General features: G+C 44.3%; 1 protein-coding gene across 2 annotated transcripts in view; it reads right to left on the bottom strand.

Annotated features, from left to right (window-relative positions):
* Positions 1 to 2,822: 2,822 nt before the first annotated feature.
* The window catches only part of LOC124110872 (homocysteine S-methyltransferase-like), a 23,927-nt gene continuing 8,948 nt past the window's right edge, over positions 2,823 to 17,801 (bottom strand). Inside the window, exons 5-8 of one of the 2 annotated variants that reach the window (XM_048394049.1) lie at positions 17,020 to 17,120; positions 13,480 to 13,641; positions 9,990 to 10,192; positions 2,823 to 4,825 (exon numbers count right to left, since the gene is read on the bottom strand). In XM_048394049.1, coding sequence (XP_048250006.1) covers positions 4,684 to 4,825; positions 9,990 to 10,192; positions 13,480 to 13,641; positions 17,020 to 17,120 — 608 coding nt within the window. In that variant the 3' untranslated portion in view covers positions 2,823 to 4,683. The remainder of the gene's footprint in view (positions 4,826 to 9,989; positions 10,193 to 13,479; positions 13,642 to 17,019; positions 17,121 to 17,801) is intronic. The other variant, XM_048394050.1, reaches the window with a different exon arrangement.

Genomic DNA, 17,801 nt, shown 5'->3' with positions numbered 1-17,801 from the left:
TACGAAAACCGTGCACACTGGATTTTACGTTAATACATCCATAAACGCAAAATATTACAATTGAAGTCAATTCTTATAAATAAATAACTCAACATAATAACTTCACAGACTGATTATTTAATCATTAAAATTAAAAGTTGCATAACGATACGAAATCTATAACAGCGATCAGCGGAATATGCAACACCTCTCCACCCACTCTATTTCTCAACCAATCAGGAAACAGCAGTCCGTTGGGGAGAATTTATCTTTTATAGAAACATACATATACAAAGCCAATGAAAAGCCATGGAATCACTTGGAATGTGCCCATTACAATTAAAAAATATGATTTGTTTTTGTGTGTTTGTTTGTTGTTAAACGCCGCGCTCAGCAATGTTTCAGCTATATGGCGGCGGTCTGTAAATAATCGAGCCTGGACCAGACAATCCAGTGTTTGATGTCATGAGCATCGATCCAAGAAATTGGTAAAAATATATGAATTCCTTGACTAGTTTGGTAGAATTCCTCGCCCAGTTGACTCTTGCCAAGAGCCAAATCAAGGGACTGATGACATGATCTATAATCTCAGCACGATGATGATAAGGGCCTTACCGTGGGTTTGAAAACGTTGGGGAAATAAAACGCCCGCCCTGGAAAGTTCACTGTTAATTACGTGAACGACAGAGGCATTATTGGAGAATCTACGGTAAAATAACGTCACTGTGGTGACAGTGTTATCACACTAGGGCACATTTCATTCACAGGACATTAGTGAGTGAATATTGTTTTATTGTCTTTAACAATGTTCAAGTAACATCATGACGGGGGACACCAGAAATGGGCTTCACACATTGTACCAATGTGAGGAATATCAAACCCGGGTCTTCGGCGTGACAAGCGAACGCTTTCACGGGACATTATCGTAATTTTAGGGGCGGTTGGGTAGCCTTGTGGTTAAAGCGTTCGCTCTTCACGCCGAAGACACGGGTTCGATTCCCCGAATGGGTACAATGTGTGAAGGCCATGTCTGGTGTCCTCCGCCGTGATATTGCTGGAATATCGCTTAAAACGACGTAAAACAATACTCACTCGCTCATTCTCCGGATATAAGACCGTTATTTCCCGTGCAGCTGTACAAAAAATGTCCAATACGGTAAAGATAGTCTCTTTTCTCGGGGTATTTTTTTTTCAAAACATGTACTGGGTAGGGAGAGAATTTAATTTTTGACAGATTTCGTTTTAGGTTGAAGTTGAAGTTAACGTAACCCTCTTGTACCACGTGGCAGATTGGGACACGCCCCCTAGAGGCTCCAAGTATGAAGAGACGGACTGAGACGGTTGCAGGTTCCCCAAGGAATCATATGGAGTGTGTAAAAAGTCGGAATCCGGTGAAATTACGAAATATGAGTTGAAAAAAGTCGTTCCATAACATCTTCCGGAGGGAAGGGAGTTAACTGACTCTAAAGTCCAGTTTCCACCCTTGCTTAGACTAACATCTAGTCTCTGAAATGAACATATCGTACATAAAAAAACAGTTGTTCAGTTATCCTAATAAAAATATAATAAAAAGGAGCCCAGTGACTCTCTTCATTTTCAGATACTGCAGTGATCTAGACTTGCCAAACATTATAGACTTGCATGGGCTGTATTTGATATATATTTGTATCAGGGTCTGTAAGACAGACTAACCCTTGCTCAACTAGGCTGGAATTTCTGGGCTTGATCGTAGCGCCACCAGTGGCTATTACGTGTTATGCCCCTTCTACGTTCCTCCTATTGACCAATCAGATTCCACCTCTCATATCACTAACATTTGCTTCAAACAAAATGGCGGTGCCCAGTCAGGACGATCAGATCGATAATCAAGATCTATAATGTAATAAAACGGGTCTTACTTCGCAAAGTGCATGAAATCATGTGAGCTCCTTGATTAAAAGCATGAAAAGATTTGGAAAATATCTGTTTGCGGTACACGTGCTTTGCAAATCGACCGAAATCTGCACGGCAGTTTACAGCCGGATGTCGATTCCGAGACAGATTTTGATTGGACTATGAAGAGACTCGATGGTCCAACCAAAATATAACTCCATAATACCAGCCTAGTTCAACAAGCGTGGAAAATGGAATTTATAGCCAGTTAACTCTCTTGCCTCGGGAAAGTCTTCCATAACAGTGCAAAAAGATCTTAAGGTAACAGAAACAAGACATATATTCTAACAAGTCTATTTTACAGTCAATCGTCCTCTGTATAACACAAGGCACAGTGTAGTTGCACATGTCTCTAAGGCAATAATTATTAGCTTAAATCATAATTCTAAATTATGTAAATAATTTCAAGTTGTCGCTCTAAAGGACCGTCGTTTTGTCGGCTTATCTAGACATGCCTATTTTGAGGATAGATTTACTACTGCATCCATGGACTTTATTCAGTGTAGCCTTAGGGTAAATGCACAGCTGTGTGACGTTTTCTATAACACGTGCTACTCAGTGCCGTGAAATGAATAGGGTTCTCCGTGCAGCGAAATTAAAGGTCGTCTCGCTCTGCGCACGGCCCGCTCCACAAAACGATTTTAGTGCAACGACTGTCGTAAGTATCTGTTAATGAAAAGATCGCTTTGGGAAGCCGGTCCCTGGGGCCTTATCTGTGCGTTGATCATCCGTATTAACCAATCATTGTTACAGAGAAATGCTAATCATCTGTGTTAACACATTCATTGTTACGGGGTAATGTTATCGTCCCAATCTCATTAAAATCATATCTTAGTTCTCGCTATCTCGTCCGTATTAATCAATAATTGTTACAGAGAAATGCTAATCATCTGTGTTAACACATTCATTGTTACAGAGTAATGTTATCGACGGTATTAACCAATCATTGTTACGGAGTGATGTTATCGTCTGTATTTACCAATCATTGTTACAGAGTAATGTTATCGTCTGTATTAACCAATCATTGTTACGGAGTGATGTTATCGTCTGTATTAACCAATCATTGTTACAGAGTAATGTTATCGTCCGTATTAACCAATCATTGTTACGGAGTAATGTTATCGTCTGTATTAATCAATCATTGTTACGGAGTAATGTTATCGTCTGTATTAACCAATCATTGTTACGGAGTAATGTTATCGTCTGTATTAACCAATCATTGTTGCGGAGTGATGGTATCGTCTGTATTAACCAATCATTGTTACAGAGTAATGTTAACGTCAGTATTAACCAATCATTGTTACGGAGTGATGTTATCGTCGTATTAATCAATCATTGTTACAGAGTAATGTTATCGTCTGTATTAACCAATCATTGTTGCGGAGTGATGTTATCGTCCGTATTAATCAATCATTGTTACAGAGTAATGTTAACGTCAGTATTAACCAATCATTGTTACGGAGTGATGTTATCGTCGTATTAATCAATCATTGTTACAGAGTAATGTTATCGTCCGTATTGACCGATCATTGTTTCGGAGTAATGTTATCGTCTGTATTAACCAATCATTGTTGCGGAGTGATGTTATCGTCCGTATTAACCAATCATTGTTACAGAGTGATGTTATCGTCCGTATTAACCAATCATTGTTGCGGAGTGATGTTATCGTCCGTATTAATCAATCATTGTTACGGAGTAATGTTATCGTCCGTATTAACCAATCATTGTTATCGTCCGTATTAACCAATCATTGTTACGAAGAATGTTATCGTCGGCATTAACAAAGGTCATCAGTAACAGCGGGAGTCTACATACACATACATACGCTATTAGACATGCCCAGAATATGGGGTTTCCGGAATACAGAGTATGTACGTTAGATGACCAGTGCCTTACCGGAAGATCGACCTTTGTGATTACAGTATAAATTGCTTTGATGTTGCCTGCAGACAATGTGATGTTGTTCTTAGGGATTAAAACACTGGGCTAGTGCAAAAGTGCAACTGTGTTTCGAAAAGAAATATGCAAATGGGGATTACATTATTTGAGTTTGAGTGAGTGAGTGAGTGAGTGAGTATGGTTTTACGCCGCTTTTAGCAATATTCCAGCAATATCACGGCGGGGGACACCAGAAATGAGCTTCACACATTGTACCCATGTCGGGGAATCGAACCCGGGTCTTCGGCGTGACGAGCTAACGCTTTAACCACTAGGCTACCCGACCGCCCCTTATTTGAGTTTGAGCTCACTCAAGACCAATCAGTGAGCTCAACTACAGGTACATGATATGAGTTAATTGGCATAGTGGTCAGGTTCGCTGACTTGGTTGATGCATGTCATCGATCCCAATTGCGTAGGTCAATGCTAATGATATCAATCACTGGATCATCTGGTCCAGACTTGATTATTTACAGACCGCCGTCATATAGCTGGAATATTGCTGAGTGCGGCGTTAAACAACAAACAAACAAACAAACATCATTGACAGTGTTAGTGTGATGACCATTGCTAACATGAGTACTCACTTTGGGTTCCTGACAAGCTCCGACTGGTTCAATACCACAATACCACAATAAACGCTGGACAAAAAATGCCACCAAAGAAAAAACAGAATGTGCCCATCTGCAATATATATCATCAAGGGCGGAAGCAGCACTTTTAGAAGTGAGGGGTCCGAAAATATCAAAATCCTCACAAACTTTTCAAAAAGGGGAGACCGCCCTCCCCCACTTAGATCCTCGTGGATCTGACATCGTGAGTGCTTGGTGTAGTTTACAATCTGTCAAGTTCTTTTTTCATCTTGGCTATATCATCCGGGTACACTCGACAACATCCACCGATCCACGTGGCGCCATGATCCACCCATGCCTTCACCTGGTCGTCCAGAGACAGGCTCCCACTTCCTGGAATCCATCTGCGAATTACAATAAAACGTGCCTGTCTCAACACATGTGTCCTAACTGACTAAAATAATGACATTCCAAATAACTTCCAAAGAATATTCACACCGTGTTTTTGCATCACCATTGCTCACAAGAAGCCATCATTGTCATTTGAATTCTTGCTGAATTTTTATTATGAACAAGACTAACAAAACTGGGATCCAAGAGCGCAAAGGAATCTTTATAGCGCTACCATGATCCTAAACATGTGTTTTAATATGGGAGTTACGATTATCATAGACCTAAGATCACTTTGTGCAGGTGGGCCCAGGGACGTATGCTTCTCAATCCAGTTCAAGGCCGCTCACGTGTCCCCGGAACAGCTGATCCAACAGCCGATGGTTTTTTTTGGTTTTATGTTGTAACTTTCTCAAGCATGAAGTGTAATGCCTTGGACTACGAAGCTTGACTTGCTTGTGCTGTGTAACGACACTGAACAGACGTCCAACTGACAGTGGATGGTTTGTACTTGGGTGAATTGGGTACTTCCCTCTTCACTCAACAAACTTTCCCAATTAAAGTTGCTTCGTCGCCCTCCCTTCTAGCACTTTCAACTCACTTCTTTCAAGCTCCATATGCACTCCACTCCGCTCCGCTCCACTCCACTCCACTCCACTCCACTCCACTCCACTCCACTCCACTCCACTCTCCACTACCCTCCACCCATTCTGTACTCCTCTTCTCAACTCCATTCTTCTCCGCTCCACTCTACACTCAACCATTCTCAAATCCACCCTCCATTCCATCCCTCTCTCCACAATACACTACACCCCTCTCTCCACAATACACTACACCCCTCTCCACAAACCACTCCATCCTCTCTCCACAATACACTTCACCCCTCTCCACAAACCACTCCATCCTCTCTCCACAAACCACTCCATCCTCTCTCCACAATACACTACACCCCCTTCCACAAACCATTCCATCCTCTCTCCACAATACACTACACCCCTCTCCACAAACCATTCCATCCTCTCTCCACAATACACTACACCCCTCTCCACAATACACTAAACCCCCCTCCACAAACCATTCCATCCTCTCTCCACAATACACTCCATCCTCTCTCCACAATCCACTCCATCCTCTATCCACAATACACTACACCCCTCTCCACAAACCACTCCATCCTCTCTCCACAATACACTACACCCCTCTCCACAATACACTAAACCCCCCTCTACAAACCATTCCATCCTCTCTCCACAATACACTACACCCCTCTCCACAATACACTAAACCCCCCTCCACAAACCATTCCATCCCTCTCTCCACAATACACTACACCCCTCTCCACAAACCATTCCATCCTCTCTCCACAATACACTACACCCCTCTCCACAAACCATTCCATCCTCTCTCCACAATCCACTCCATCCTCTCTCCACAATCCACTCCATCCTCTATCCACAATCCACTCCATCCCTCTCTCCGCAATCCACTCCATCCTCTATCCACAATCCACTCCTCTCTCCACAATCCACTCCATCCTCTCTCCGCAATCCACTCCATCCCTCTCTCCACAATCCACTCCTTTCTCTCTCCACAATCCACTCCATCCTCTCTCCACAATACACTACACCCCTCTCCACAATCCACTCCTTTCTCTCTCCACAATCCACTCCATCCTCTCTCCACAATACACTATACCCCTCTCCACAATCCACTCCGACCCTCTCTCCACAATCCACTCCATCCTCTCTCCACAATCCACTCCGACCCTCTCTCCACAATCCACTCCATCCTCTCTCCACAATCCACTCCATCCCTCTCTCCACAATCCACTCCATCCTCTCTCCACAATACACTACACCCCTCTAACAATCCGCTCCATCCTCTCTCCACAATCCACTCCATCCTCTCTCCACAATCCACTCCATCACTCTCTCCACAATCCACTCCATCCCTCTCACCATCCTTCTCCACACTCCCCTGAATCTATTCAAGTGCCAACATTAAAGTGCCATAAATGAAAAGAATGTTAAAACAAACATGCTCCATTATTTCCCATAATGTGTGCAAGCAAACACTCTAAACACTATTTCAAAGCTGCAAACTCTGGATCTATTGAAACTTAACACTATTCCAACCAGCTCACACAAACAGAGCAAAAAACCCAGCTCAGAAACTTCCAGATCTCAAGCACAGGGAAGCTATTCAATCCTGGCTGCATTCACCATACCCTCGTCACCTTGAACAGTTCATAAACGAACACAAACTATCTCAACAACTCCTCTACATCTGCTTAAACCACAAAGGGCTACAGTTTTACAATAACATCAGAAAAACACAATTCAACAAACTCCTTGTCCCCATTTCCTACAAAGTGAGACCCACGGCCCCCTACCAGCAGCCTTTGTTGTGATAATGGCACACGCTGTCATAAAAGTCTTGGATTCAAACCTCACAAAAAGCAGAGCCAACATGACAATTCCATTGAGAAAATGACATAAAATAAGGTCTAATCCTCAGCTTGTCATTGTACTCTACAAACACCGACCTAGCCTTGACACAGATCCATGTTAATAGCTTCTGTTCCAGAAAAACAACTCTGAGTGTCAAAGGTCGAGTATTTGACGAGCGTGACCTTGTGAATATTTGCGGTTTTCAGTGCACCGTGCACTTGCGGTGCAGTGAGCTCGACACCAGTATGACTTTTTCCTGCAAGTAGTTCGTCACCCGCGACTGACGGCGCTGTAGCGTACAGGCAGTGTATCGTGATGATATATACCAGGAAAGTATAGAATAAGAAATGTTATAAACTGGAGAATAATATCACTTTTCTCATCTGAGATAAATTCTTGAAAAGAAACTGAAATAGATACCTTAGAAATGTATTGCATTAATTTTTAATATGTTCAATGTGTCATACGCCAAAGAAATGTATTCACATAAATTTACATATATCAATACGGTCATGAATAAATCCCTTTACATCTAAAACTATCAGATACCTTAGTTTGATGTTAAATTTTGTTACACATACAAATGTATTGCATCTCAGTTATTGGGATGCTGGGTGAGAATTGGTAACCTCGAGGCCACCAAACTGATAGGTGTCTGACGCGGTGATTGCGTGTCACTGTACCCAGATGGCATGGATTGGTGCTCACGATATCAATCACTGGATTGTCTGATCCAAACTCGACTATTGAGAGACTGCCATCATATAGCTGGAATATTGCTGTGTATGCAGTTTCTGATTACATTTCTGTCTAACTTATTTCTTTTCATAAGCATAAGGTGAGATGACATGGGGTTTAATGTCGAGATTACTGACATGTGTGTGTGTGTGGCTGCTTGTACTAGTCCGGACGCATTCCGATTTTATAGTGCTAGCCCACTGAGATACCATGCTGCAGTTTAACACGAATACCCCACTCAGACACAGTATACTGACCCCGATCCGACCAGTCCTTGTTTCCCATTATTGCTGAGCGCCAGGCAGGGTAATAACAAGTACCATATTTTAACGTCTTTTGATATGACACGGCCAGGGATCAAACCCCAGATCTTCCCCTCTCCAGGCGATTCTACCACTAGACCACAGAGGCAGTTCCACAAACTGATCAATTATTCCATAAACCTCACTTTTAAGAACTTTGTTTAAAAAAGATACATATTTCCATTTTTTCCCCAATGTCTCACATGTTCATGAATCTAGTATTATGTGAATCTAGTATTATGTGAATCTAGTATTAGTGTGACATACTTTCTAAAAGTGTTTCAATCTGAGAAGATACCTCAGCTCAAGATAATTATCCCTTGAAAGACTTGATACAGTATTAAGATTGGATCCATATGTTGTCTTATACAAGAAAAGTCTGAAATCAAACATGAGCATAGGCGGATCCAGGGTGTCCCCCCCATTCCTCTTTGTGGTAGGCAGCGAAGATTTTGATATTTCGGACCTCTCCATTTTAAAAATGCTGGATCCACCCTTGATGTGCCAATAAACATCCTGAACACTCACTCACGCATCCACTCACCCAACCCAAACCCACCCACCCACTCAAACTACTCACTCACTCAACCAACTCACTCACTCAACCCTCTCACTCACTCACTCACTCACTCTACCCACTCACTCACTCACTCACCCACCCCAAACCCACCCACCCATACACTCAACCCACTCACTCACTCACCCACCCCAAACCCACCCATCCATACACTCAACCCACTCACTCATCTACCCCAAACCCACTCACTCACTCAACCCACTCACTCACTCAACCCACTCACTCAACCCACTCACTCACTCACGCAACCCACTCAACCCACTCACCCCACTCACTCACTCACTCACTCACCCACTCAACCTACTCACTCACTCACTCAACCCACTCACTCACTCACTCAACCCACTCACTCACTCAACCCACTCACTCACTCACTCACTCACCCACTCAACCTACTCACTCACTCAACCCACTCACTCACTCAACCCACTCACTCACTCACCCACTCAACCCACTCACTCACTCACTCACTCACTCAACCCACTCCCTCACTCAACCCACTCACTCACTCACTCAACCCACTCACTCACTCACTCAACCCACCCACTCACTCACTCAACCCACTCAATCACTCACTCAACCCACTCAACCCACCCACTCAACCCACTCACTCACTCAACCCACTCAACCCACTCACTCACTCACCCACTCATCTCACTCACTCAACCCACTCACTCACTCACTCATCAACTCATCCACTCACTCACTCACTCACTCACTCACTCAACCCACTCACTCACTCACTCATCCACACATACACTCACTGGACTACAGATATGAAGGTTCAGTCCTTGGGAATACATACATAGATAACATTTGTCATTTGATTTTACACTTTATGAATTTCAAGCCAGAAACATTCATATGTTACAATCTAAACAGAAGTTGTATCAATTAAATCCCAGGGATATTACAACGTCCCTGTTTATGAGATTAAACCTGACTGGAGAACAATAGGATGACGTCACTGGAGGTTTACAACGTAAGATAATCTTCACCCATCATGGTTTATTTTCACTGCAGTGTTTTATTGTACAAAAAACAACTCCACTAATCTTATATTTCCGAAATAACCTACACTGCCAGAGTTACTATCCCAGCACATCCTTACCCCGTATGAGGCAGCCACTCCTCCCCACTGTTTGGCTTGACCACCACCGGCTTCCGGAGTCCGAGATGCTGGACACTCCCCAGCAGGTCACTGACAAGGTCCGGAGCTGTACAGTTCACACCAACGCCTATCACCTGGTCCGACTGAACCACGCTTTGCACAGCCTCCGAGAACCTCTCCCCGTGGCATGTCGCGCCTCCGTCCTATGTGCATGATATGGATTGTGATACAGTGTTCATTATTGCATATGCAGCAGGCCAGTAACAAGGGAATGGCTATATGTACTCCCCCAAAAGGAAACATATATGTTGCTGTCACGAGATTCATTTTGCGACTTTTGCTATTGCGCTTTATAAGCGATACATAGGACATGGGACATTTGTTTGTTTGTTTAACGCCACTCAGCAATATTCCAGCTATACGACGGCGGTCTGTAAATAATCGAGTCTGGACCAGACAATCCAGTGATCATCAAGAGCATCGATCCACACAATTGGGATACAATGACATGCATGAACCAAGTCAGCGAGCCTGACCACCTATCCCGTTCGTCACCTCTTACGACAAGTAAGTCGCCTATCACGGCCAGCAAGGGATGCCAAGACCAGGGCCCACTTGCACAAAGAGATCTTAGCGCTAAGACTATTGTAAGCCTATGCTAAAGTATGGGAGTTACGATCATCTTAGCGCTAAGATCGCTTTGTGCAAGTGGGCCCTGTTCTACTCTGATCTTCATGGGTCGGGACGTAACGGGGAAGTCTTTGCAGGTGCCGGTTTTGTCGCTACCTCAAGCATGGCAGTCACAAAGCCTCCTGCCCATGAAAACAAGAAGTCTGTGGCATGACGGCCCATCCTCCCTAAAGAGCCTGGCATAATTGCTGCAGATTCTGTGGCTCTGGTTGACGTTAACGTAAACACATTTCAAGCTCGTCCCACAGATGTTCAATTGGATTGAGATCCAGGACAATGACGGCCACGGCAGTACGTTCACATTCTGAGCTCACAGGAAATCAGTACAGACTCATGCTGTGAGGGAACATGGTGCCCTGGTCCTGACAGAGCAGTTACACAACCGTTATTAGTTGCCCTTAATATGAATTAGATCTCTCCTTTGAAGAAGTAACTTGAAACAAAACCATGACAACGTTGGGGAAGTCACTCATGACGTAATCACCACCAATGCAGCCACCGTCAATTATGTTGAGGTAAAATAGGGCCTTCTTGTAAATAAGGGACATCAACCAGGAATTTATGAAACAGTGTATGTTGCAGTTTCGAAGGTGAAGCACCGGATGTAGCAATCGTGTGATGCTGTGGTGACATGGCCTCTCCTTCATCTTGGACAAGGGGGCACAGGTGGCCCAGTCGTCTAAGGCGCCGCGATTCGCTGTGCAGAGTTGCGTTCCTTGGGCACGCCAGAAACCTATGATTGTGGGTTCGAATCCCGGGTTCGCCCCGATTATGTTTCTAAGTTTGTCAGCACCATACCCGTGCTCGTGGGTTTCACCGAAGTGGTAAATGTCTGAGACCTTCATCACTTCGGGCTTTCCTCCCACATTAAGCTGACACGCTGGGATATGACTGGAATACTGTTAAAAGTGGCGTTAAACCCAACTCACTCACTCACTCATCTTGGACAATGCTCAGTGGTGTCCTGCTGCTGATATATGCACAGACAGGAAACTATGCTCTGGGCAATGTTGAAATGCCTTGCCATGGTTGCTTGGAATTCACTAGAATCATCATTCGTGACCAACTCGTGTTTTTCCAGAACAAGCCCAATAGGGACTCGTGACCCTGAAGTGACCATTTTTGCGACCGGGTTCCGTCTAAGCGCAAAGGGGCATAGCTAAAGGAATTGTCAACTCGTTGCGTAATGATTCACGTATATTTCCGCATATATTATATGTATTTCAGATGAAATTTAGAGCATATCGGGACATGCAGCATTATACAGTATGATTGAACATATCTAACTGTATCTTGGGTATATTTTAGATGCGTGACGTGTAAAATCAAAAATTATTCCTGAGGGATTCTTTAACAGAAGAACATGAAGTCATACGAGCATTCTGATTGGTTTGTCGTATTTTCGCACATAACATTCATCGAAAGGGAGACGAGTCTTCTTGCAGGTTACGGAAAGAGGCGAGTGGTGACGAATGTAGAATCATGTCTACCAAGAGAGGAATTTAAGAGCGTTATATAATGAATGTTGGCATGATGCATGTCTGCAGGACTGAAGCTCCATAAACGCTGCGGAAGATGGTCACCCATCTAGTATTGCTTAAGTTCCCCGAATTTGTGGTATGCGAGCTGTTATGAGGACCACACGCCATTACAGGACCAAGTACATCTATCTATGTGTCATGTATGTACTCTTCAATCAATGTTCACACCTCACAAGGCTAAAGCAGTACCCAAGTTTCAGTTGGACATTCTGACTTACTTTCACTGTCAGAATGGCTCCATCCGAATGCCGTTCAAAAATATTTAAGACCACATACAAGCGTTGCAATATTATTTGTTGATCGAGTTGAGGACCAATATTTTGTGACAGGTACATGATATAATCATACATTATCAAGATTAAAAAATGAGTGTACTAAAGTGCCAGGCAAAAGAGAAAGTATTCACTTGAAAATTGGATTTGAATTTTAGCAAAGCAATATTACAAGGGTGAAAACAGCCTCTGAAACACTGCAAACTTTAGGTCCAAAACACAACTAAATAATGATACCTGCATCAAATCAAAACCATAACCATTCTACTTTCTTTCATTCTTAGTCACCATCAAACATGGGTGTACACTTTCTTTTGACCGGCAGTTTTTATTCACATGTAGTTAACTACATTGCATTTAAGGCCTCTTCAAGAACTTTCACAAAAAACGTAAGGCCCCATCAAGTCCAGACTGTCAAATCTAAGGCCTTTTCAAGTCCAGACTGTCAAATTTAAGGCCTTTTCAAGTCCAGATTGCAAATTTAAGGCCTTTGCAAGACCAGACTGTCAAATTCAAGGCCTTTTCATGTGCAGATTACCAAAGTTAAGGCCTTTACAAGACCAGATTGCTATATTTAAGGCCTTTCAAGTCCAGACTGTCATATTTAAGGCTTTTTCAAGTCCATATTGCCAAATTGAAGGCCTTTTCAAGTCCCGACTGTCAAATTGAGGGCCTTTTCAAGTCCAGACTGTCAAATTTAAGGCCTTTTTATGTGCGGATTGCCAAAGTTAAGGCCTTTACAAGACCAGATTGCTATATTTAAGGCCTTTACAAGACCAGATTGCTATATTTAAGGCCTTTACAAGACCAGATTGCTATATTTAAGGCCTTTTCAAGTCCAGGCTGTCAGATTTAAGGCCTTTTTTAAATCCAGACTGCAAAATTTAAGGTACTTTCAGGCCTGTATGATACTTGAAGTATCTTGCACGACAAGCAAACACTTGAAACACTAGGCTACCTCCCAGTACAAGTTTTGAAAGTAAGTACCTTGCAAGAAAAGCACACCCACGCTCTAGCCTCAGGGTACTCGGACAGCAGGTCGACAATGGCCTCAGCCTCTTTCTGGACTGGTATGGTGTCCACTGCCAACATGTCCGCTCCGTGACCCAGTAGCGCTTCCACACGTGGACGGTGCCATGTCTTCAGTTCCTGAAAAAAGTGAGTGAGTGAGTGAGTTTGTTGAGTGAGTTGGGCAGGCGAGTGAGTTGGGCGAGTGAGTGAGTGAGTGAGTCGGTGGGTGGGTGGATGGGTGGGTAGTTTTGGGTGAGTGAGTGAGTGAGTGAGTGAGTGAGTGAGTGAGTGAGTGAGTGAGTGAGTGAGTGAGTAATGGGTGGGTAGGTTTGGGTGAGTGAGTGAGTGAGTGAATGAGTGAGTGAGTGATTGATTTTCAAACATTTCTTTTACTTTGGGATTATTTACCCTATGGCAACATTTAATTTTTCATATATTTCTGAGAACATAATTTGTTCTAATGACATGCAATAACTGAAACTAGGCAGTAAGAATACCTGCTGACAACAAAATATTTTGCAAACAAATCACAGTGAGACCATTGATCCTCCTGACAGTGTATGATGACAGCCAGGTCACAGTGACACAACAGGAGAGCCAGTAAGTGACACAACAGGTCAGCCAGGTCACAGTGACACAACAGGACAGCCAGGTCACAGTGACACAACAGGTCAGCCAGGTCACAGTAACACAACAGGTCAGCCAGGTCACAGTGACACAACAGGACAGCCAGGTCACAGTGACACAACAGGACAACCAGGTCACAGTGACACAACAGGTCAGCCAGGTCACAGTGACACAACAGGACAGCCAGGTCGCAGTGACACAACAGGTCAGCCAGGTCACAGTGACACAACAGGACAGCCAGATCACAGTGACACAACAGGACAGCCAGATCACAGTGACACAACAGGAAAGCCAGGTCACAGTGACACAACAGGTCAGCCAGGTCAAAGTGACACAGTAGGGGAAACCAGGTCAAAGTGACACAGCAGGAGAGCCAGGTCACAGTAACACAACAGGACAGCCAGGTCACATTGGCACAACAGGTCAGCCAGGTCACAGTGACACACCAGGTCAGCCAGGTCACAGTGACACAACAGGAGAGCCAGGTCACAGTGACACAACAGGACAGCCAGGTCTCAGTATGAGGTCACAGTGACACAACAGGTCAGCCAGGTCACAGTGACACAACAGGACAACCAGGTCACAGTGACACAACAGGTCAGCCAGGTCACAGTGACACAACAGGACAGCCAGGTCACAGTGACACAACAGGTCAGCCAGGTCACAGTGACACAACAGGTCAGCCAGGTCACAGTGACACAACAGGACAACCACGTCTCAGTGTGAGATCATGGTGAGGTCAGCAATCCACACCACCTCAGTATGAGGTCACAGTGAGATCAGCAATCAACCCCATCTCAGTATGAGGTCACAGTGAGATCAGCGATCCACCCTACCTCAGTATGAGGTCACAGTGAGATCAGCAATCAACCCCACCTCAGTATGAGGTCACAGTGAGATCAGCGATCCACCCTACCTCAGTATGAGGTCACAGTGAGATCAGCAATCAACCCCACCTCAGTATGAGGTCACAGTGAGATCAACAATCAACCCCACCTCAGTATGAGGTCACAGTGAGATCAGCGATCCACCCTACCTCAGTATGAGGTCACCATGAGATCAGCAATCAACCCCACCTCAGTATGAGGTCACTGTGAGATCAACAATCCACCCCACCTCAGTATGAGGTCACAGTGAGATCAACAATCAACCCCACCTCAGTATGAGGTCACAGTGAGATCAACAATGCACCCCACCTCCGTATGAGGTCACAGTGAGGTCAGCAATCAACCCCACCTCAGTATGAGGTCACCATGAGATCAGCAATCTCCCCCACCTCAGTATGAGGTCACAGTGAGATCAGCAATTCACCCCACCTCAGTATGAGGTCACAGTGAGATCAACAATTAACCCCACCTCAGTATGTGGTCACAGTGAGATCAACAATCAACCCCACCTCAGTGTGAGGTCACCATGAGATCAGGAATCCCCCCCCCCCACCTCAGTATGAGGTCACAGTGAGATCAGCAATCAACCCTACCTCAGTATGAGGTCACAGTGAGATCCGCAATGCACCCCACCTCAGTATGAGGTCACAGTGAGATCAGCAATCAACCCCACCTCAGTATGAGGTCACAGTGAGATCAGCAATCAACCCCATCTCAGTATGAGGTCACCATGAGATCAGCAATGCACCCCACCTCAGTATGAGGTCACAGTGAGATCAGCAATTCACCCCACCTCAGTAAGAGGTCACAGTGAGATCAACAATCAACCCCACCTCAGTGTGAGGTCACAGTGAGATCAACAATGCACCCCACCTCAGTTTGAGGTCACAGTGAGATCAGCAATCAACCCCACCTCAGTATGAGGTCACAGTGAGATCAACAATCACACCACCTCAGTATGAGGTCACAGTGGGGTCAGCAATCAACCCCACCTCAGTATGAGGTCACCATGAGATCAGGAATCTCCCCCACCTCAGTATGAGGTCACAGTGAGATCAGCAATCAACCCCACCTCAGTATGAGGTCACAGTGAGATCAGCAATCAACCCCACCTCAGTGTGAGGTCACAGTGAGATCAACAATCAACCCCACCTCAGTATGAGGTCACAGTGAGATCAGCAATCAACCCCACCTCAGTATGAGGTCACAGTGAGATCAGCAATCAACCCCACCTCAGTATGAGGTCACAGTGAGATCAACAATCAACCCCACCTCTGTATGAGGTCACAGTGAGACCAGCAATCCACCTCACCTCAGTATGAGGTCACAGTATTATGGAACATGATGAAAAATAATATTTAAGAGTTTATTTCATCAGTGTCAACATTCAGAAATAATTTATAATTTGTGTTCAAAATGCTTAGCAGTCCTGCAAGAGTTGTGTCCCTTGAATCCCATCCCCTAATTATCACTAGTAATTATTGTTTGGTGTAACATTTAATAAAGAATACATTTAAGGTAAGAATCGATACTCTTATCTTGGTGCGTGATTGTGATCGTTACTTGTATCGAGAATAAAATTCGCGATTCACCGATGCATCGGTGTATCATCCCACGACTAGTGACTATTATGTGCTTCTTAAGTATCAGTTCAGTTTAGTGTTCAAATCTAAACCCCTTCTGTTTGTTTGTTTGTTTGTTGTTTAACGCCACACTCAGCAATATTCCAGCTATATGACAGCGGTCTTTTAATAATCGAGTCTGGACCAGACAATCCAGTGATTGATATCCTGAGCATCGATCCACGCAATTGGGATCGATGACAAGCATCACCCAAGTCAGTGAACCTGACCACCCGATCCCGTTAGTCGCCTCTTACGACAAGCATAGTCGCCTTTTATGGCAAGCATGGGTTGCTGAAGACCTATTCTACCCTGGATCTTCACAGGTCTAAACCCCTTCTGAATTATTCAGTAAATTGCAGTGTAACAAGACATCTCACCTCTCTGGTCATCTTCTCCGCATAGACCCCCGTGTACTCCGAGCCATCGTGCAGCACTGCACCGTACGGCCCAACACATCCAGCAACCACCGCATCACACCCTGCAACATGATACCCTGCGTTAAGGAACACACGCATGCACATGAGAGCTTTCAGGCCCAAACAGTTTATTAAAATAATAATAATGATGATGATGATGATGATGCCCAAACAGTTTATTATAACGATGGTGATGATGATGATGATGATGATGATGGTGGTGGTGTTGGTGGTGGTGGTGGTGATGATGATGATAATGATGATTGATTTCTACATATCTAAGTCTTATAATTATGCAGATCATGTTTTAAGTCTGATCTTGAGTTGACTTCGATACATTGGCTTGGTCGACTCTGCCCTTACTTGCATCTTGAGACTCTGTACCGAGCTTCTTCTCCTCCTCTGAAACTCGCTATGCTCGTCCCCATCTGATGCATGGGCACTGCCATCTTGCTGTCCTTGACCCTCCGCCACTGGCTCACCTTGGTCTCTGGTCACGTGATCACTTGAACCGTTCAATTCAGGAGAAATGCGATCTATTTCTACTTTCAATTCCTTCTTCTTCTTCTCTAACTTCAGTCGATGAAGGTCACGTTCCAATTTCTCACATTCAATTTGCAATTTCACTTTCCTTGACAAAAACTCCTCATGAAACATGAATCAACCAAGTCAGCGAGTCTGACCAACCAATCCCGCTAGTTGCCTCTTACGACAAGCAAAGTCGCCTTTTACGGCAATCATGG

This window comes from Haliotis rufescens, unplaced genomic scaffold, assembly GCF_023055435.1.
Source record: "Haliotis rufescens isolate VD_foot unplaced genomic scaffold, xgHalRufe1.0.p SCAF_129, whole genome shotgun sequence".
Classification (NCBI taxonomy): domain Eukaryota; kingdom Metazoa; phylum Mollusca; class Gastropoda; order Lepetellida; family Haliotidae; genus Haliotis; species Haliotis rufescens.
Note: the sequence above shows the minus strand (reverse complement) of the source record. Positions and strands in the feature narration are given on the sequence as shown.